This window comes from Staurois parvus, unplaced genomic scaffold, assembly GCF_062004578.1.
Source record: "Staurois parvus isolate SC_StPar_1 unplaced genomic scaffold, SC_StPar_1.0 ptg000457l, whole genome shotgun sequence".
NCBI lineage: Eukaryota > Metazoa > Chordata > Amphibia > Anura > Ranidae > Staurois > Staurois parvus.
In genome coordinates this window covers 1,292,261-1,313,863 of record NW_028318253.1, presented here as the reverse complement: position 1 = coordinate 1,313,863, position 21,603 = coordinate 1,292,261, and the positions used below count along the sequence as shown (strand labels likewise).

At 50.2% G+C, this 21,603-nt stretch overlaps 1 protein-coding gene across 1 annotated transcript in view; it reads left to right on the top strand.

Annotated features, from left to right (window-relative positions):
- The window catches only part of LOC149452882 (urokinase plasminogen activator surface receptor-like), a 76,842-nt gene that overhangs the window by 36,897 nt on the left and 18,342 nt on the right, over positions 1-21,603 (top strand). The window contains exons 3-4 of the mRNA XM_089688870.1: positions 18,765-18,905; positions 20,201-20,350. Coding sequence (XP_089544996.1) covers positions 18,765-18,905; positions 20,201-20,350 — 291 coding nt within the window. The remainder of the gene's footprint in view (positions 1-18,764; positions 18,906-20,200; positions 20,351-21,603) is intronic.

The window sequence follows — 21,603 nt, the reverse complement described above, 5'->3', positions numbered from 1 at the left end:
GAAATAATACTGTCAGTCAGTATGACATGCAGATGAGTGCCGTCGATCTTAGAATCACTGCACACTTCACTCATTTGGGCAGTCACGGGGCCAAAAACAGAGTGTGGAGCCACAGTGTGGCGGTGGAGGCAGCAGCAATGGGAGGCCATACAGCACCCTATGACAAAATGGAACCCACCAGCAGTGTGAGGAGACCTGAAAGTGGCACATGGCAGAGTGTGGCGATGGAGACAGCAGCAATGGGAGGCCGTACAGGGACCCATGAGACACTATGGACCTGGCAGCAGCATGAGGAGGCGGTACAGGGGCCCATGACAGATTACGGGCCTGGCAGCAGCATGAGGAGTCGGTACAGGGGCCCATGGCAGATTACGGGCCTCGCAGCAGCAATGGGAGGCCCGTAATCTGCCAGCACCCTATGACAAAATGGAACCCACCAGCAGTGTGAGGAGACCTGAAAGTGGCACATGGCAGAGTGTGGCGATGAAGACAGCAGCAATGGGAGGCCGTACAGGGACCCATGAGACACTCTGGACCTGGCAGCAGCATGAGGAGGCGGTACAGGGGCCCATGACAGATTACGGGCCTGGCAGCAGCATGAGGAGTCGGTACGGGGGCCCATGGCAGATTACGGGCCTGGCAGCAGCAATGGGAGGCCCGTAATCTGCCAGCACCCTATGACAAAATGGAACCCACCAGCAGTGTGAGGAGACCTGAAAGTGGCACATGGCAGAGTGTGGCGATGGAGACAGCAGCAATGGGAGGCCGTACAGGGACCCATGAGACACTCTGGACCTGGCAGCAGAATGAGGAGGCGGTACAGGGGCCCATGACAGATTACGGGCCTGGCAGCAGCATGAGGAGTCGGTACGGGGGCCCATGGCAGATTACGGGCCTGGCAGCAGCAATGGGAGGCCCGTAATCTGCCAGCACCCTATGACAAAATGGAACCCACCAGCAGTGTGAGGAGACCTGAAAGTGGCACATGGCAGAGTGTGGCGATGGAGACAGCAGCAATGGGAGGCCGTACAGGGACCCATGAGACACTCTGGACCTGGCAGCAGCATGAGGAGGCGGTACGGGGGCCCATGGCAGATTACGGGCCTGGAAGCAGCAATGGGAGGCCCGTAATCTGCCAGCACCCTATCACAAAATGAAACCCACCAGCAGTGTGAGGAGACCTGAAAGTGACACATGGCAGAGTGTGGCGATGGAGACAGCAGCAATGGGAGGCCGTACAGGGACCCATGAGACACTCTGGACCTGGCAGCAGCATGAGGAGGCGGTACGGGGGCCCATGGCAGATTACGGGCCTCGCAGCAGCAATGGGAGGCCCGTAATCTGCCAGCACCCTATGACAAAATGGAACCCACCAGCAGTGTGAGGAGACCTGAAAGTGGCACATGGCAGAGTGTGGCGATGGAGACAGCAGCAATGGGAGGCTGTACAGGGACCCATGAGACACTCTGGACCTGGCAGCAGCATGAGGAGGCGGTACGGGGGCCCATGGCAGATTACGGGCCTGGCAGCAGCAATGGGAGGCCCGTAATCTGCCAGCACCCTATGACAAAATGGAACCCACCAGCAGTGTGAGGAGACCTGAAGGTGGCACATGGCAGAGTGTGGCGATGGAGACAGCAGCAATGGGAGGCCGTACAGGGACCCATGAGACACTCTGAACCTGGCAGCAGCATGAGGAGGCGGTACAGGGGCCCATGACAGATTACGGGCCTGGCAGCAGCATGAGGAGTCGGTACGGGGGCCCATGGCAGATTACGGGCCTGGCAGCAGCAATGGGAGGCCCGTAATCTGCCAGCACCCTATGACAAAATGGAACCCACCAGCAGTGTGAGGAGACCTGAAAGTGGAACATGGCAGAGTGTGGCGATGGAGACAGCAGCAATGGGAGGCCGTACAGGGACCCATGAGACACTCTGGACCTGGCAGCAGCATGAGGAGGCGGTACAGGGGCCCATGACAGATTACAGGCCTGGCAGCAGCATGAGGAGTCGGTACGGGGGCCCATGGCAGATTACGGGCCTGGCAGCAGCAATGGGAGGCCCGTAATCTGCCAGCACCCTATGACAAAATGGAACCCACCAGCAGTGTGAGGAGACCTGAAAGTGGCACATGGCAGAGTGTGGCGATGGAGACAGCAGCAATGGGAGGCCGTACAGGGACCCATGAGACACTCTGGACCTGGCAGCAGCATGAGGAGGCGGTACGGGGGCCCATGGCAGATTACGGGCCTGGCAGCAGCAATGGGAGGCCCGTAATCTGCCAGCACCCTATGACAAAATGGAACCCACCAGCAGTGTGAGGAGACCTGAAAGTGGCACATGGCAGAGTGTGGCGATGGAGACAGCAGCAATGGGAGGCCGTACAGGGACCCATGAGACACTCTGGACCTGGCAGCAGCATGAGGAGGCGGTACGGGGGCCCATGGCAGATTACGGGCCTGGCAGCAGCAATGGGAGGCCCGTAATCTGCCAGCACCCTATGACAAAATGGAACCCACCAGCAGTGTGAGGAGACCTGAAAGTGGCACATGGCAGAGTGTGGCGATGGAGACAGCAGCAATGGGAGGCTGTACAGGGACCCATGAGACACTCTGGACCTGGCAGCAGCATGAGGAGGCGGTACGGGGGCCCATGGCAGATTACGGGCCTGGCAGCAGCAATGGGAGGCCCGTAATCTGCCAGCACCCTATGACAAAATGGAACCCACCAGCAGTGTGAGGAGACCTGAAAGTGGCACATGGCAGAGTGTGGCGATGGAGACAGCAGCAATGGGAGGCCGTACAGGGACCCATGAGACACTCTGGACCTGGCAGCAGCATGAGGAGGCGGTACGGGGGCCCATGGCAGATTACGGGCCTGGCAGCAGCAATGGGAGGCCCGTAATCTGCCAGCACCCTATGACAAAATGGAACCCACCAGCAGTGTGAGGAGACCTGAAAGTGGAACATGGCAGAGTGTGGCGATGGAGACAGCAGCAATGGGAGGCCGTACAGGGACCCATGAGAGACTCTGGACCTGGCAGCAGCATGAGGAGGCGGTACAGGGGCCCATGACAGATTACGGGCCTGGGAGCAGCATGAGGAGTCGGTACGGGGGCCCATGGCAGATTACGGGCCTGGCAGCAGCAATGGGAGGCCCGTAATCTGCCAGCACCCTATGACAAAATGGAACCCACCAGCAGTGTGAGGAGACCTGAAAGTGGCACATGGCAGAGTGTGGCGATGGAGACAGCAGCAATGGGAGGCCGTACAGGGACCCATGAGACACTCTGGACCTGGCAGCAGCATGAGGAGGCGGTACGGGGGCCCATGGCAGATTACGGGCATGGCAGCAGCAATGGGAGGCCAGTAATCTGCCAGCACCCTATGACAAAATGGAACCCACCAGCAGTGTGAGGAGACCTGAAAGTGGCACATGGCAGAGTGTGGCGATGGAGACAGCAGCAATGGGAGGCCGTACAGGGACCCATGAGACACTCTGGACCTGGCAGCAGCATGAGGAGGCGGTACGGGGGCCCATGGCAGATTACGGGCCTGGCGGCAGCAATGGGAGGCCCGTAATCTTCCAGCACCCTATGACAAAATGGAACCCACCAGCAGTGTGAGGAGACCTGAAAGTGGCACATGGCAGAGTGTGGCGATGGAGACAGCAGCAATGGGAGGCCGTACAGAGACCCATGAGACACTCTGGACCTGGCAGCAGCATGAGGAGGCGGTACGGGGGCCCATGGCAGATTACGGGCCTGGCAGCAGCAATGGGAGGCCCGTAATCTGCCAGCACCCTATGACAAAATGGAACCCACCAGCAGTGTGAGGAGACCTGAAAGTGGCACATGGCAGAGTGTGGCGATGGAGACAGCAGCAATGGGAGGCCGTACAGGGACCCATGACACACTCTGGACCTGGCAGCAGCATGAGGAGGCGGTACAGGGGCCCATGGCAGATTACGGGCCTGGCAGCAGCAATGGGAGGCCCGTAATCTGCCAGCACCCTATGACAAAATGGAACCCACCAGCAGTGTGAGGAGACCTGAAAGTGGCACATGGCAGAGTGTGGCGATGGAGACAGCAGCAATGGGAGGCCGTACAGGGACCCATGACACACTCTGGACCTGGCAGCAGCATGAGGAGGCGGTACGGGGGCCCATGGCAGATTACGGGCCTGGCAGCAGCAATGGGAGGCCCGTAATCTGCCAGCACCCTATGACAAAATGGAACCCACCAGCAGTGTGAGGAGACCTGAAAGTGGCACATGGCAGAGTGTGGCGATGGAGACAGCAGCAATGGGAGGCCGTACAGGGACCCATGACACACTCTGGACCTGGCAGCAGCAAGAGGAGGCGGTACAGGGGCCCATGGCAGAGTGGCGAAGCGTAAGCAGCTTAAATTGAAGGCCATACAGAGGCCTATGTTAAAAATAATAACATGTTTGGGGCATGATTCATGGCGGATTTAGTCAGTTGTGTCAGGAACTGGTGGTTTGAAATCCAGACTAATCCACGCCTGATTCATTTTCATAAACGTGAGTCTCTCCACACTTTGGGTGGACAGTCGTGTCCTCCGCGGAGTTACAATACCTCCTGCCGCACTAAACACGCGCTCCGATGCCACGCTACTGGCTGGGCATGACAGCCTTTCAAGGGCAAATTCAGCTAGTTGGGGCCAAAGGTCAAGTTTCGTTGCCCAGTAGTCAAGGGGATTGTCTACCTCGGTTGGCAGGGTGCTGTCCAAGTAAGCCCGAGCCTGTTGTTTGAGGTCCTGCTCCAGGTCCACCTGATGCTGCTGCTGCTGCGGCTGGTTAGTAGTTTCCTCACTGCGCTGGTGAAGAAAGCTACTCATCATCGACTGCAGACTGAGGCAGCTGCTGCTGGTGGAGCTGCCACTGCTCCTACCACCCCACCCCTCCCCTGCTGCCATGGCAGCGGAACGCGAGCGCACAGGGCCCACAGTGTCTGAGGATGGACGTTGGCGCAGAAAGGCAGAGACCAACTGACTACATAGGTGGTTTTTATAGTACGTTATTTTGGCCTCCCTCTCAGCAGGTGTGAAAAAGGCCACCATTTTTGAACGGTAGCGAGGGTCCAACAAGGTGGACAGCCAAAAGTCATCCCTCTGTCTGATGGTTATTATTCGGCTGTCGCTACGCAAGCAACCGAGCATGCTATGGGCCATTTGTGCCAAGGAATGCGAGGGACTCCCTGCCTCCATCTCCACAGCATACTGCCACGGTGCGTCTGGGTCCTCTGTCTCCTCCTCCTCCTCCTCTACCAGATGCTCCTGCTCCTCCACTCCTGTCCGCTGAGTGGAAAAACCACCCATTTCACTCAATAATTCCTGAGCACCAATGTCCTCCTCTACCTCCTCCTCTTCTTCCTGTCCTGCCCCCACAGGGGTCATGTGGCGTTGAGATCTGTGCGCCACGTCTACCGCACCCTGACCAGCCATTGTTAACAGCATTTGTTCCAGGACGTGCAACAGAGGAATGACGTCGTTCATCCCATAGTCCTGCCGACTCACGAATAGCGTGGCCTCCTCAAAGGGCCTGAGCAAGCGGCAGGTGTCACGCATGAGCTGCCAAATGGCTGACATCTAAGTTACACAGGGGAGTACCTTTATCCGCTTGTAACATCAGGAAATCGGTGATGGCCTTTCGCTGTTCGTAAAGGCAGTCTAACATATGTAGGGTTGAATTCCACCTTGTTGCAACGTCGCAGATCAGGCGATGCTGTGGAATTCCATTCTGCCGCTGCAGCTCAAGGAGGGTGTGCTTTGCGGTGTAGGAATGGCTGAAATGCATGCAAAGTTTACGTGACATTTTAAGGATGTCTTGCAGTGGGATGGTGGATTTTAGGAACCGCTTGACAACCAGATTGAACACATGAGCCATGCATGGCGCATGGCACAACCTTCCTTGACGCAGAGCAGACACCATGTTCTTTCCGTTGTCGGTCAACATGGTTCCGATTTTCAGTTTGCGCGGAGACAGCCATCTGTCGATTTCTCTGTTCATTACACTCAGAAGTTCCTCCCCTGTGTGACTACGTTTGCCAAGGCATACCAGGTGCAGCACAGCGTGACACCGTTGCGCCCTGCACATGTGATATGCCGGTCGGGTAATGGGACTTGGCACGGGGGTGGCGGCTGAGGACACGGCGGAAGAAGAGGTGGTAGAGGCGGACATCTTTGCTGGACCAAGGACGTGCAAACGTGGAGGCAAAAGCGGCGTGACCTGTCCAAGTTGCTGGTGCGGCTGTGCCGGCACCACGTTCACCCAGTGGGCCGTAAATGACATGTACTGTCCCTGACCGTAGTTACAGCTCCACACGTCGGCGCTGCCGTGCACTTTGGCAGAGACCGACATGCTCAAAGACTGGCCCACCATCTCTTCTACATGTGAATGCAGGGCTGGCACTGCCTTTTTGGCGAAGAAATGCCGGCTTGGCACTCTCCACCGCGGCGCGGCACAAGCCATCATTTCTCGGAAAGGTGCTGAGTCCACCACTTGGAAAGGGAGGGGCACCAGCAACTTGGACAGGAGGACGTTCAGCTTCTGCACCGTCGGGTGCGTGCTCGCAAACTGTTGTCTCTTGGAAACGGATTCCAAGAAAGACTGCTGACGGAATCCGTGAAGAGGAGTAGCAGGAGAAGGAGCATCTGAACGAGCGGAAGATGCCAACGAGCGACAACTCCCCTCAGCAGAGGTGTTGGAGCCTTGACTGGCTGATAGAGGGCGATTGACGTCGGGTGACGGAGCAAGTAACGGAGCGGGTGATGGAGCGGGGGCTGGGGCGGGCAGAACCGCCGTATCTTTATCACGGTTTTCCCAGGCCACCGAATGGCGACGCTGCATATGCTGACGCAACGCTGTAGTCCCAACATGGGCCCCCTGGCCACGCTTGACTTTCTGGCCACATAGTCGACATACGGCTACGTTTACTTCCTCGGGCAGCTTGACGAAAAATTGCCACACCGCCGAGTAGGAAACTTTGCCCCCGATACTCCTCAATGGCTGACTGCTACTTCCTCCGTGCACACCGGCACCACTACTGGCCGTGGTGGTAGGCTGCAGTGGAGCTGGTGCTCTACTCCGTGGCCGTTTGCCTCCACTACACTGCTGCGACCCTGCTGCCTCCTGGGCAACCCACCGACTGTTTTGCTCGCTGCCAAGCTGGCACCCTCTTCTCCTGATGATGCGGAAGAAATAGCCTGATGACGACGAGGCTGCCAAGTGCGATCAGCCTCATCATCATCAATTAGGGCCTCCGCCTCACTACTAGCCCCCTCGGCTGCGTGTGGGTCAGGAGACAGACCTGTCTCTAGACCGGCTAACGAGCCACTCTCCTCACCAGTACTTCTTCGCCTGGCTGCTGAAGAGGCGGATGTCTCCCCCCGTTCCTGACCGCCCTCTGTTAGCTCTTCCTCACTGTACAGTGGGGCTGAGCCCACAGCATGCGATACTTCGCTTGGTGAGGGAACACCAAAGGACAGGGGCAGGTAGAGGACACGTGATTTCAGTGGGCTTGCTCCCGGGCCATGCCAACTAACGGTTGTGTCTGACGTACCCACCGACCGTTGGCTGTAGGTGTCAGAGGTGACCTGGGAAGACGAAGACGACCGAGCCAACCAATCGATGACGGCAGGGTTGTCGGTGGAGACACGACCGCTGGATGACACCGGGAGCACTGGCCTCTGGCTGCGACTAGTGCTGCCTCGACCCCTTCCTCTGCTGCCATGTCTGCTCGCTCCTAAAACATGGCCTCCTCTGACACTCCTCTGCGTGTTGTCTGACATACTCTTTAATTCAACAATTCTGTGTCCCTGAGTAACGATTATGTGTCCCTGAGTAACAGTTCTGTGTCTGTCCCTGAGTAACAATTCTGTGTCCCTGAGTAACAGTTCTGTGTCCCTGAGTAACAATTCTGTGTCCCTGAGTAACAGTTCTGTGTCCCTGAGTAACAGTTCTGTGTCCCTGAGTAACAATTCTGTGTCCCTGAGTAACAGTTCTGTGTCCTTGAGTAACAATTCTGTGTCCCTGAGTAACAATTCTGTGTCCCTCAGTAACAATTCTGTGTCCCTCAGTAACAATTCTGTGTCCCTGAGTAACAATTCTGTGTCTGTCCCTGAGTAACAATTCTGTGTCCCTCAGTAACAATTCTGTGTCCCTCAGTAACAATTCTGTGTCTGTCCCTGAGTAACAATTCTGTGTCCCTGAGTAACAGTTCTGTGTCCCTGAGTAACAATTCTGTGTCCCTGAGTAACAGTTCTGTGTCCCTGAGTAACAGTTCTGTGTCCCTGAGTAACAATTCTGTGTCCCTGAGTAACAGTTCTGTGTCCTTGAGTAACAATTCTGTGTCCCTCAGTAACAATTCTGTGTCCCTCAGTAACAATTCTGTGTCCCTAAGTAACAATTCTGTGTCTGTCCCTGAGTAACAATTCTGTGTCCCTCAGTAACAATTCTGTGTCCCTCAGTAACAATTCTGTGTCTGTCCCTGAGTAACACTTCTGTGTCCCTGAGTAACAGTTCTGTGTCCCTGAGTAACAATTCTGTGTCCCTGAGTAACAGTTCTGTGTCCCTGAGTAACAATTCTGTGTCCCTGAGTAACAATTCTGTGTCCCTCAGTAACAATTCTGTGTCCCTCAGTAACAATTCTGTGTCTGTCCCTGAGTAACAATTCTGTGTCCCTGAGTAACAGTTCTGTGTCCCTGAGTAACAATTCTGTGTCCCTGAGTAACAATTCTGTGTCCCTCAGTAACAATTCTGTGTCCCTCAGTAACAATTCTGTGTCCCTCAGTAACAATTCTGTGTCTGTCCCTGAGTAACAATTCTGTGTCCCTCAGTAACAATTCTGTGTCCCTCAGTAACAATTCTGTGTCCCTCAGTAACAATTCTGTGTCTGTCCCTGAGTAACAATTCTGTGTCCCTGAGTAACAGTTCTGTGTCCCTGAGTAACAATTCTGTGTCCCTGAGTAACAGTTCTGTGTCCCTGAATAACAATTCTGTGTCCCTGAGTAACAATTCTGTGTCCCTCAGTAACAATTCTGTGTCCCTCAGTAACAATTCTGTGTCTGTCCCTGAGTAACAATTCTGTGTCCCTGAGTAACAGTTCTGTGTCCCTGAGTAACAATTCTGTGTCCCTGAGTAACAGTTCTGTGTCCCTGAGTAACAATTCTGTGTCCCTGAGTAACAATTCTGTGTCCCTCAGTAACAATTCTGTGTCCCTCAGTAACAATTCTGTGTCCCTCAGTAACAATTCTGTGTCTGTCCCGAGTAACAATTCTGTGTCCCTCAGTAACAATTCTGTGTCCCTCAGTAACAATTCTGTGTCTGTCCCTGAGTAACAATTCTGTGTCCCTGAGTAACAGTTCTGTGTCCCTGAGTAACAATTCTGTGTCCCTGAGTAACAGTTCTGTGTCCCTGAGTAACAATTCTGTGTCCCTGAGTAACAATTCTGTGTCCCTCAGTAACAATTCTGTGTCCCTCAGTAACAATTCTGTGTCCCTCAGTAACAATTCTGTGTCTGTCCCTGAGTAACAATTCTGTGTCCCTTAGTAACAATTCTGTGTCCCTGAGTAACAATTCTGTGTCTGTCCCTGAGTAACAATTCTGTGTCCCTGAGTAACAGTTCTGTGTCCCTGAGTAACAGTTCTGTGTCCCTGAGTAACAATTCTGTGTCCCTGAGTAACAATTCTGTGTCCCTCAGTAACAATTCTGTGTCCCTCAGTAACAATTCTGTGTCCCTCAGTAACAATTCTGTGTCTGTCCCTGAGTAACAATTCTGTGTCCCCCAGTAACAATTCTGTGTCCCTCAGTAACAATTCTGTGTCCCTCAGTAACAATTCTGTGTCTGTCCCTGAGTAACAGTTCTGTGTCCCTGAGTAACAGTTCTGTGTCCCTGAGTAACAGTTCTGTGTCCCTCAGTAATAATTCTGTGTCTGTCCCTGAGTAACAATTCTGTGTCCCTCAGTAACAATTCTGTGTCCCTCAGTAACAATTCTGTGTCTGTCCCTGAGTAACAGTTCTGTGTCCCTGAGTAACAGTTCTGTGTCCCTGAGTAACAATTCTGTGTCCCTCAGTAACAATTCTGTGTCCCTCAGTAACAATTCTGTGTCCCTCAGTAACAATTCTGTGTCTGTCCCTGAGTAACAATTCTGTGTCCCTGAGTAACAATTCTGTGTCCCTAAGTAACGATTCTGTGTCCCTAAAGTATCTGTGGCCCTAACTCTGTCCCTAATACAGAGAGGTCTGTCTCTCTTGAATGACCGGAGGCAAATGGAGAATTGTAAGATGGCCGCAATTTATAGCTCCACCATTACACAGTGCTGGCTGGCTGGCTGCTGATTGGCTAATGCGATCACATGTCATGAATGAATGCATTATGGGTCAGCGCGCCTTGTCTGCGTGCCTTCCCAGAGATTCCCGCTCCGTCGCCACACATGTCGCCGCCATTTTTGGAAAAATTTCGAATTTTTCCTAATATTCGAAACGAATTCCACTTCGCCAAGTTCGATTCGCTCATCTCTAGTTATAACATTTTGCAAATAAATAATCTTTCTTCATACATTTATGCCCCAATGTATTCTGCTGCATTTTTGGGGTAAAAAAATAACCCAAATCAGTGTAAATTATTTAGTCTGTAGGAAAGGTATTGAGTCTACAAACTATAGGATATCTGGCCATCAGTTCAATAGGATTGATCAATTTTCAGATTCGTTTCTTCCAAGGTATTTAGCAAGAGGTGTGGTGAGACAGTCCATGGTATTTAGTAAGAGGCATGGTGAGTTTTTTAAGTTTTTGGAAAAAACTTTTGTCAACATACTGTCACCAGTGCAGTACAATGTCACCATAGGATATGATATGACATGTGACATGACAGTATGTAAAAAAAAAAATAATAATTTTTTTTTGTTTTAATTTTTCTTAATTTTTTTTTCATTAAACATTTTTATGATTTTTTTATATACTGTGAGCAAAGCAATGCAGTGCTACCATAGTAACACTGTACTACTCTGGGAAGGTGATCAGGATTTTTGTTTTTTATTACACACTATGATGATTGCTCCAGCCCTGGCAGACTGATCACACCAAAACCTTCAAATGACACAGTCGTGCCCTGGAGCGACCATGGCGCAAAACCAAATCCCAACACGCCTTCACCCGCTACAAATCTGCCTTCCACACCTACACCTCCTCCCTCCACACAGCCAAACAAGCCTACTTCCTGACCCTCATCAAGACCCTCTCCTCCAATCCTCGCCGACTCTTCTCCACCTTCAACTCTCTACTCTCTCCACCCCCACCTCCACCCAGCACCTCACTCACTGCCCTTGAGATTGCCAATCACTTCAAAAACAAGATTGACAGAATTCGCAAGGACATCGCCGCAACTCACACGCCCTCTCAACCTGTCCCCTCTCACACAGCTACCCCCTCATCCCCCCTCTCCCTTGACATAACCCGCAGGGACTTCGTCGCTGCTCAAACTCCCTGCAACCCCCTTCCCCCTCACTCAACTACCCCCTCATCACCCCTCTCCCACGGCCCCACCACTGCTCTGACCTCCACTTCCACCCCACCCTACATTCCTCATACTGAAGCCACCCCAACACTCCGCACCTTTGACCTTACTACCATCGAGGAAGTCTCCAAAATCATCTCTGATGCCGCCTCACCACCTGCCCCCTCGACCCTATCCCCTCACAACTCCTACGACCTCCCTCCCCCTCCATCCTATGCTCCCTCACCCACATCTTTAATCTCTCCCTCTCCTCCGGCACTTTCCCCTCCCCTCTGAAACATGCACACATCACCCCCATACCCTGTGTGTGAAACATGCACACAAGCCCTCCCTGGACCCCAATGACCCGAACAACCTCAGACCCATCTCCCTGCTCCCATTTACATCTAAACTCCTCGAGCGCCTAGTCTACACCCGCCTAAGCTCTCACCTCAACGACAACAACCTCCTCGATCCCCTACAGTCTGGCTTCCGTCCCCTACACTCCACCGAAACTGCCTTACTCAAACTCTCCAACGACCTGTTAACCGCCAAAGCTAATGGCCACTATTCAGTGCTCCTACTCCTTGACCTCTCTGTGGCCTTCGACACAGTTGACCACCCCCTCCTCCTCAAAAAACTACACTCCCTCGGCCTCAGAGATTCTGCTCTCTCCTGGCTCTCATCCTACCTGTCACAACGCTCTTTCAGCGTTACCTATAATGCTACCACCTCCCCCTCACTCCCCCTCTCTGTTGGGGTCCCTCAAGGCTCTGTCCTCGGGCCCCTTCTCTTCTCCATCTACACCTCCTCCCTTGGCCAACTCATACACTCTCACGGCTTCAACTACCACCTCTATGCTGACGACACACAAATCTATCTCTCAACCCCCCACCTCACCCCCTCGGTCTCTGCCCGAATCACACACCTACTGAGCGACATATCAGACTGGATGTCGCTCCACTTCCTTAAACTGAACCTCTCCAAAACCGAGTTTCTTGTCTTCCCCCCAGCCCGGACACCAACCCCCATTGACTTCTCCATCACATCCAACAACGCCACCATCAAACCCGCCCCGCAGGCCAGAGTACTGGGTGTCATTCTGGACTCCAACCTATCCTTCCAGCCCCAAGTCCAATCTTTAACAAACTCGTGCAGACTCCACCTCCGCAACATCGCCAAAATACGCACGTTCCTAACCCCAGAAACCACTAAACAGCTCATCCACTCCCTCATCATATCACGACTCGACTACTGCAACTCCCTCCTCACTGGCCTGCCTTGCCGCTGGCTATCCCCGCTTCAGTCGATCCTGAATACGGCTGCCAGACTCATTCACCTTTCCAACCGCTCCATCTCCGCCACCCCCCTCTGCCAATCCCTCTACTGGCTTCCGATTGCGCTTCAAATCAAATTCAAAATCCTAACAATGACGTACAAAGCTGTCCACCATACTGCCCCGTACTACGTCTCTGACCTAATATCCAAGTACCGCCCAACACGCACACTCCGCTCCTCACAAGACCTCCTTCTCTCTGGTTCTCTGGCCTCCTCCTCCCATGCCCGCCTCCAGGACTTCTCCAGGGTGTCACCCATCCTCTGGAACTCCCTGCCCCAACCCATCAGATTATCACCTACTCTCCTCTCCTTTAGGCGCACCCTGAAAACCCATCTCTTCAGGGAAGCCTACCCCACCCCCTGCTAACCTGCCGACCTCCTCCACTCTTCCTACCACTCCATCCCCCACAGCTATCTCCTCCTGTACCACTATCCCCTCCCTCCTAGATTGTAAGCTCGAAAGAGCAGGGCCCTCGATCCCCTCATGTTTTGCATTGTATTGGTATTGTTCTGTCACATGTTCTGTCCCCCTTTGTAATGTACAGCGCTGAGCGAACTATCGGCGCTTTATAAATACTGTATAATAATAATAATAATTGCTTATAATAGTGATGATCAACCGCTTTATATGAATGAAATCTATTCATCCAGTGTGTACTATTGTGATTAGCTGTGATTGGCCACAGCTATCACAGGGTACAGATGTGATTACTGTGATTGTTCCTGTCTGTACCATGTGATCACTGTGACTAATCACAGAGATTAATACTATAGGACACAATCAATGGCTATGAATGGAAGCCATTCATTGTGTACAATTTAATTGTGTACAATTGCCATATGATCTGCTGTGTTTTATCACAGCAATCACATGGTACTAGCAGCGGCCCGTTACATGGATCTTTGGAGGATATCATATGACACCAAACCAGGATAGCAGCGCTCCCTCTTGGCCGTCATATTGCTACAGGTCAAGCAGGAGGCTCAAATGTGGCTTAAAGGGCAGCACTGAGAATACACAAATTGTTTAAATAATATGTTAAAAACATAATTTTAGGCCTGAAGATTAGATAAACACCCAAGCATTAAAGCAGACACCTTGTAGAACAAAACATAATATATTGTTCAATTGTTTGGTAAAATATAAAAGATAAGGCTGTGCAGAGTAAATAGATGCCCAAGATGACAAGCTTTAAATTTGCACACACCTGTAAAATGAAGAAGAATATCTGTACCCTATATTTTGCATATTTTCCAACACTTTAAAAGCCCTACAGGTGATCAGTTTAGACTTAACAATGAATAATGGATCTAGAATTATTGCTTTCACTCCGAAGTACCTGGCAATATCTAACGTGTATTACAAGCAATGTTTTCATATGCAGCCACCCATAGGGTTTGCTTATGCTCTTGTGTGTAAAAGAGTTAAAAGTATTTTGCTCCATTTTCCTACATACATTGTAAGCCTTGCTATATGGCAAAAGAAATGAGACTGAAAGGATAATTCAGAATCCAGGGATACCCCTAGCACCCTAGCATGCAGAGATGGGTTGATAGTGGCGCTATTGATCCTGACCGAGAAATCAGGGGAAGAGGAACGTGGGGGAGGAAATATTATGACCTCAGTTTTGTCTAGATTGAGTTTTAGGAAGTGGTGTGATATCCAGTCTGATATGTCTGTTAGTAGTGTTAGTGATACGTGAGGAAACTGATAGGCTGACCTGAGGAGTAGAGAGATAGATTTGTGTGTCATCAGCATAGAAATGGCATTGGAAACCATGGGGAGCTATCAGTTGATCCAAAGAAGAAGTGTAGATCGAGAATAGGAGAGGCCCAAGGACAGAACCTTGGGGGATCCTGACAGTAAGAGGAGTAGGAGAGGAGGAAGCAGAGTTGTAAATGACACTGAAGTTGCGGTGAGATAGGTAAGATTCGAACCAACAGACAGTACAGTCACGGAGACCAAGTAAATAGAGTTTTTTGAGGAGGTGGGGTGCTCAAGTGTGTCAAAGGCAGTGGAGAGGTCTAAGAGTAAGAGTACAGAATAATGACCATTGGTTTTAGCGGTTAGTAAGTCGTTTGTGAATTTAAGGAGAGCGGTTTCTGTGGAGTGTTGTGGGCAAAATCCAGTCTGAAGGGGATCGAGAAGGTTATTATACAATAGGGTGGCAGGTCCAGGGGACAGGTGGTTAGGTGGGCTTTAGAAAAAAGTTTACCAACCTCCTCTATAGTAGCTGGGTTAAACAAGGGAAGTATAGATTGTGCAGGTGGAGTGTAGGGTCAGGGAGATATCTGTACAGTGGAGATCTTGGCACGAATTGTATCAATCTTATTTTTGAAGTGATTAGCGATCTCCTGGGCAGTGAGTAAGTTAGTGGGTGGAGGCAAAGAAGGACGAAGTAGAGAGTTAAAGGTAGAAAAGAGTTGACAGGGTTTGCATGAGAGTGTTAGTGAGAGTAATAAAATAGGTCTGTTTGGAGATAGGAATTGTATTTTTGAAGGGAGATTTATATTGGTCGAAGTCTTGCTGGGTCTTACGCCATAAACGCTCAAGAGCAGAGGCATCTGGTATTGTCTGTTTGCCAGGGCTGTAGCAGTTGAGGTCTAATTCTGTGTGTAGTGAGGGGGGGCCAATGTGTCCACGGTGGATGAAACTGAACTGTTGTATACAGACGTGGCCAGGTTGGGGCAGGACAGGGCTGAGATTTTGTCATAGAGACAATCTGTTGCCAAAAAAAGAAGAGAATGGTTAAGATAGCGAAGGTTTCTATGGGTAACTGTTCGGTAGTTGGAAGACAAGGAGGAGGAAGCCAAGGAGAGAGTGAAGCTAATAAGGGAGTGATCAGAGAGAGGAAAAGGAAAGTTGGTGAGGTTGCAAGGAGTGCATAGGTAGGAGAATACAAGGTCGAGGCAGTTACCATTGGAGTTAGTAGAAGCATGCGTCCATTGTTTTAGGTCAAAAGAAGTGGTTAGGCTCAGAAGTTTAGAGGTAGTAGGAGTGTTAAGATTAACAGGGACGTTGAAGTCACCAAGAATGATTGTGGGAATTTCAGAAGGGAGAAAGTAAGGCAGCCAGGCAGAGAAGTCATCAAGGAAGCTTGATACCGGTCCAGGAGGCCGATAGCTCACAGCAATTCCTAAAGAAACTGGAGAGAATAGAAGAATACAGTGAACTTCAAATGAGGAGAGGGAAAGAGAAGGAGGTGAATGAAGGACCTGAATAGTGCTTTGAGGGGATAGGAAGAATAGTGCTTTGAGGGGATAGGAAGATTCCAACTACACCTCCTTTCCATCCACTAGGCCTGGGAGAATGAGTCCAGAAGAGACCACCATGGGAGAGGGCAGCAGGAGAGGGAAAGTCAGATTCATGAACCCAGGTTTCTGTGATTGCAAGTAGGTTAAAGGAGTTTGTGACAAAAAGCTCATGGACATAGGTGAGTTTGTTATAGACAGAGTTGGCATTCCAAAGGGCACAGGAAAAGGGGAGGCTGGTTCTAGGAAGAAGACGAATAGTAACTAGATTGTGTGGATTGCGGCCGCTGTTAAAGGATAGGAGGTGTTGGGTGTGTTTGTCAAAGGAAAAAGATGGCGGCCCAGGATTTGGGGAAATGTCTCCAGATGTTAGGAGAAGCAGAAGGGTGAGAGAGGTAATATGGGAGTATGACTGATGTGGAGGGACAGGTCCCAGTGTCCTGGAGGTTTTATTAGTATGTGGGTTCAGAATTAGCAGGAGTTGATGAGTACTGTAGTAAGGTGAAGACAGGAGTGAGGGTGATATATATATAAGCTGTGGGGTAGAGAAGAGGGGTGAAGGAGACAGAGTTTGAAGAGAGAGGATACAACTGTGAGAAGGAGGAGTATGTTACAGAGTGGTGACATGAAGTAAGAGCTGAAAGAGCTGGTTGGGGAAACAGGTCACCTGTAGTCTGTTTAGTATTTGAAGTTGTCTGCTGTGGTTTTTTGCTTTGGGCATTCGTTGAAGTTCAGAGCCGGAATGCAATGCTCAATACTTAATCCAAAATCAATACTTTAGCCAAGATGATAGTTGCCAATGCTACCCCTGGCTGTTCTGCTCCTGGCTGAAAACAGTAGACTCTCTGCAGGGATGATTAGTAGTCAAAGACTATGTGTCACATACCCAGTAGAGGCCATGCCGAAATGAGGGATCTCCTTTACACTTCTTGTTCTGTTTGTCTCCCAAGATTGATGACAAGGTAGGACAGGACAGAGAGTGGCACGAGCACAGGGCCGGTGCTTCCACTAGGCAAACTAGGCAGACACCTAGGGCGCGCTACCATCTAGGGATGCCTGGGCACAGCCCAGGCCAGTACTCTCTCTGTGTGGGAGACCACCACATCATGAATGATCCACCAGCTGATGGGAGGGGTGGCAGAGAGGAGGAGATTACAGAGAATGACAGAGGAAGATACCCGGTGTCTGGGGCCAGTGTAGCAGCTGAGCTGCTGCTCTTTCCAGTGTTCCTCTCAGACTCAGTCCCTTTCTGCAAGCTGGCTGGCGGCTGCTGCCCACTGTGGAGTTCCAGCCCTTCTCTTCCCATTCATCAACAGAGGCGGAGCTGCACCTGCGGAGGAAGGTAATGTCTGACTCTGATGTCCTGTGTCTGTGTGAGTGTGACCCGGCTAGCCATTACATGTGCAATATGTCAGTGAGTGATGACATCATCACGATCCCAAAGCCTGCTCTTGTAGTGCCTGCTGGGCCTGCTGATCTGTGTCAGTGTTGGTGGTGGTATGTTGTGTCGAATCTTTCACTGTGTGGGATCGCTCAGTTCAGGTGTTCTCTGTGTGTGTGTAGGCTGGGCTACCTGCTGTCACTGCGTTTTATCTCCCCCCATTGCCTGGGGAATTCCAGCCTGGGATCTGTCAGAGTGTGGATCCATCATCCTCCACTCACTGCAACTGTCACCCTGCCACTGCCCGCCACAGATAGAGTCCGTCCGTGACACTGATTTTGTCTTTTATTTTGGTGCTGGTGGCACTTATGGCACTTATTTTTTAACATTAAAAGACATTTAGCAGTTTCAAGTTTTGTTGATTTCATATTTTCTGTTTTAAAAAAAAATTAATTTTTTTGGGGGGTGAAGGGGGGGATGCAAGTAGCTGGTCTAGCACCACCCCTGCAAAACAGTCTAGCTCTGGCCCTACACGGGCACCTGGAGAACAGGAGCTTGTGCTAGATGTTATGGCAGAGCTTTCTGAAGTAGTAGGCAGGAATGTGGTCAGAAAGGCAGAAGTTGGCAACATGCAGGCAACAGAGGTACAGATTCGGAAGACAAGATTGTAAGCAACAGCCAGGCCAAGGTCAGTAGATGAGCCAAGGCAAAAAGTAAGACACGGAGTGAAGAAGGTCAAGTACCAGAGGAATGGAGTTCAGGCATAGTCAGAAGGCAAATTAGGTATCACACAGGAATAGGTAGGGTCTGGTCAGGGGTCACAGGAGTTGATGACCATTCAGCAAAGAACTTGAGTCATGCAGTACTTTAAATAGGCCACTGGGCACCAGATGTCCAACCAGTGTGCATGCACATGTGCATGAGAATGAGCACGGGCATGCTCACGCTCAAGTGCTTTATCGTAAATGAGCTTATGCGTGCACAGCCCTAATACTGTGCACAGGTCTGCAGGCTGTAACGTGCACATGCACAGTTCTTCAGGCAGGAACATTGCCACGGTTTTCCTGACACCATGTGACATAGAATGCTTTGGTGAAAAGTACAGAAGTAATGTATTATTCATGGCAAGAAATAGGTTTTACTCAAAATAATGGTGATAATGATGGTGTAGTAATGTGGATATGAGCTTTGATGAATCATAGAAAGTGTCAGTTTAAATGATGGGCCTATTTAAATAAAATGATGTTTGATTTGCAATATGTTGTCATCCTCATCCCCAGATGGCAGCAATACAGTCATGAAAGGGTGCGCTACAACGCAATTGTGCAACCAGTCCTCCATCATTGATACAGGAATTACATCTATCTACATGACAGCAAGCTGCTGCGAGACTGACTACTGCAACATCAACCGGTTCTCAGGTAAGTACTGAAGGCACCAAAATGTCCCTTTGTTAATCATTTGGACTGTAAGTGATAAAACCCCATCAGCATAGAGTGTGTGTGCCCTTCTGATTCTTGTTTCACTCTGTGACTAAAGGTTTAACATTCCCCAACTCAAGGGCTATACTTTGCACCTGAAGCTAAGCCTAACCAACCCAACCCAATCAACCCAAGTCTTTCTCAGCCTATTTACCCCAATAGAACCCTTACAATAATTTTACGATCTAAGGGATCCCCTGTTAAAATTGATTAATTGGGGGTTATTGGGAAGAATGCTCCACTTACAGACAGCTGAAAAGATTATTAGGTTTATGCAGCTGGCTCTGCCAAGTGGTGCTGGCCCTGGAACCACACTGCCACCATCAGATGGGAAGTCAATAAGCCACAGCTCAAGGAACCCCTAGCAATGTCTGGAGGAACCCAAGGGTTCCATGGAACCTTGGTTAAGAATAGCTGGTCCATCCAATCAGGGTGCCTCAGGATACTCTCATTGGACAAGGAACGGTGGGTGGGAAGAGCCTAACTCTATGGGATCATTAGGCCTTGGCCTCAAAGTTGAACCCTTAGCAAGAATGTAACATTCAGGTCAGAGGGGCACGCAGGAAAGCATTTCTGGGTTTAGAGCATACTAACGTCTGATCTAACAATAACCTATTTTACACCCAAAGGCCCCCATAGATGTTTAGAATTTTGGCTGATTCTTGCTGAGCTAAAATTCAAGCATAGGTGATCCAGCAAGCATAACCTGGCTCTACAAAAGTCAAATTAAAAATCATCTGAGTTGAAAATTATTGGCCATATAGTGACTGCATACTATCAAATGTAGTGACTGTTCGTGAATTACACTGAGTTCAGGTATCCGCAGGTACTGTGGCTACCTGAATACAGTAGCTGGCAGTAACTATTCCTCCATCCATGCTATTAGCTATGTATGGTGGCCCTAACATTCTTCTGTCACCTAACCGGGCAGGTTTCTAGTGACTGCCAGACTGTGCCAATGCACAGATTTTGCTCTTCAAAATTGCCAACATGTTCTGCCACCGCAGCTGTGTTTGTATGTTGGAAGTCAGTAGAAGGCTGGGGTTGCAGAGCAGTTATATTATTAATGACACATCGTTTGGTATCAGTTTAGGTGGCGGGGCAGTATAGGTGTGCAGAAATAGGTTAGCACTGCATATGACTTTCGTACTACTATAGACAGTTGTGGAATTTGATGTACGCTCTAAGAAATTAAAAATTAGACACTGACAATGTGATCTGTTTTAACCCTCCAGCCTTGAAGGTGTATTCAGACCGCTTTGAATGTAATGTCTGTGCTAAATCCATCAATAGCTCTATCACCATTACCTGCTCCTCTAACCAGACCCTGTTTTGTGATGAAGTACATAACAACTGCGTGGATGTCATCACAATGGAGAATAATGGTGAGAAGATTTGTCATCTCTCTATCAATTTATCCATATCTATATATCTGTCTATCAATTTATCAATATCTATCTATCTGTAGAGCTGCTCCCATACGAGCTGTAGGAATACCATCCAGGTTTCCGCACTATCTTCGCCCCGCAATCAGGCATGCAGCACATTCACTAATTTTTTTTGATGACCAGCCTAGGGGTGTTGGTTGTGTTGTTTTTATTTTTGGAGAACCTGGATGGGGATGAGGGAGATGAGTGAGATACTCCAAAAACAGGAACTATGTACAACTGAGGACTTTATCTAATCTTCAGGGCAAATTTTGACAGAGTCTGTGCTTGAATCAAAACAGTGGACTTCAGCTTTAAAGGCAGTAGTAGAAGTAGTAGTAGTGGCAGTAACAGTAGTAGTAACTTCTTTAGAGTCCCAGAGAAGTGTTCCTTTAAAAGTAGGCCAGGTGCAAAAAAGTTCTTTGGAACACCAGTCGGTGTTTTTTGCTAGACCCGCAGCTGACTTGCTAGCATCAGAGGGGTTATGTAGCACAAAGTCTATAAGATCCTTGCAGAGCTGTCTGTACTCACAAGGCCTAAGAGCAGCTGGATGCCTTCCACTGTGATACCAGACAAGATCTTCAGTAGATGGCCCCTCATTCAGCATAGCACAAACCGGGTCTCAGGAATTCAGGTCTTCAGGATGCCCACCTGAAGCCGCATGGCAGCAGATGCCTGGAAGAGCAACGTGCCCTCTCCCAGGCTGGATCAGTCCTGGATAGAAAAGACCCATAGCCCAGTGTGCTCACTGAATATATACAGTAACCCAGTATGCATTCAGAGCCAGTCTCTCTGGGATAGCTCCACACTTATGATCTAGAAAATTCTCAAGCCTTCTAGATACAGAGGGAGTGTAAGCCGTGTACCGGGGTGGGATCCCCAGGATACAGTGAAGTCATGGATGAGGAAAGCAACCCCAACACCAGCTTTTGCCACAACAGAATTTTACTTAGATGTGGCAAATAAACACAACCACAAATGCTGGAAACATACAATAAATTTACATACACCCAGCCCAAAGATGAGACCCCTGTGCTGCACAGCACGGTGCCTTCTGATGGATGAAGGTAGAAAGTGTAGTAATTTACCTACTGGTGGGCACAACTAAGCTGTCACACCTTACCTGTTATTACCCTAAAAGAGCAAGAATCAGTGTATGGGTGTATGGCATGGGCTAGCCTGCGGTGCAGCACAACAGCTTACAATCTTAC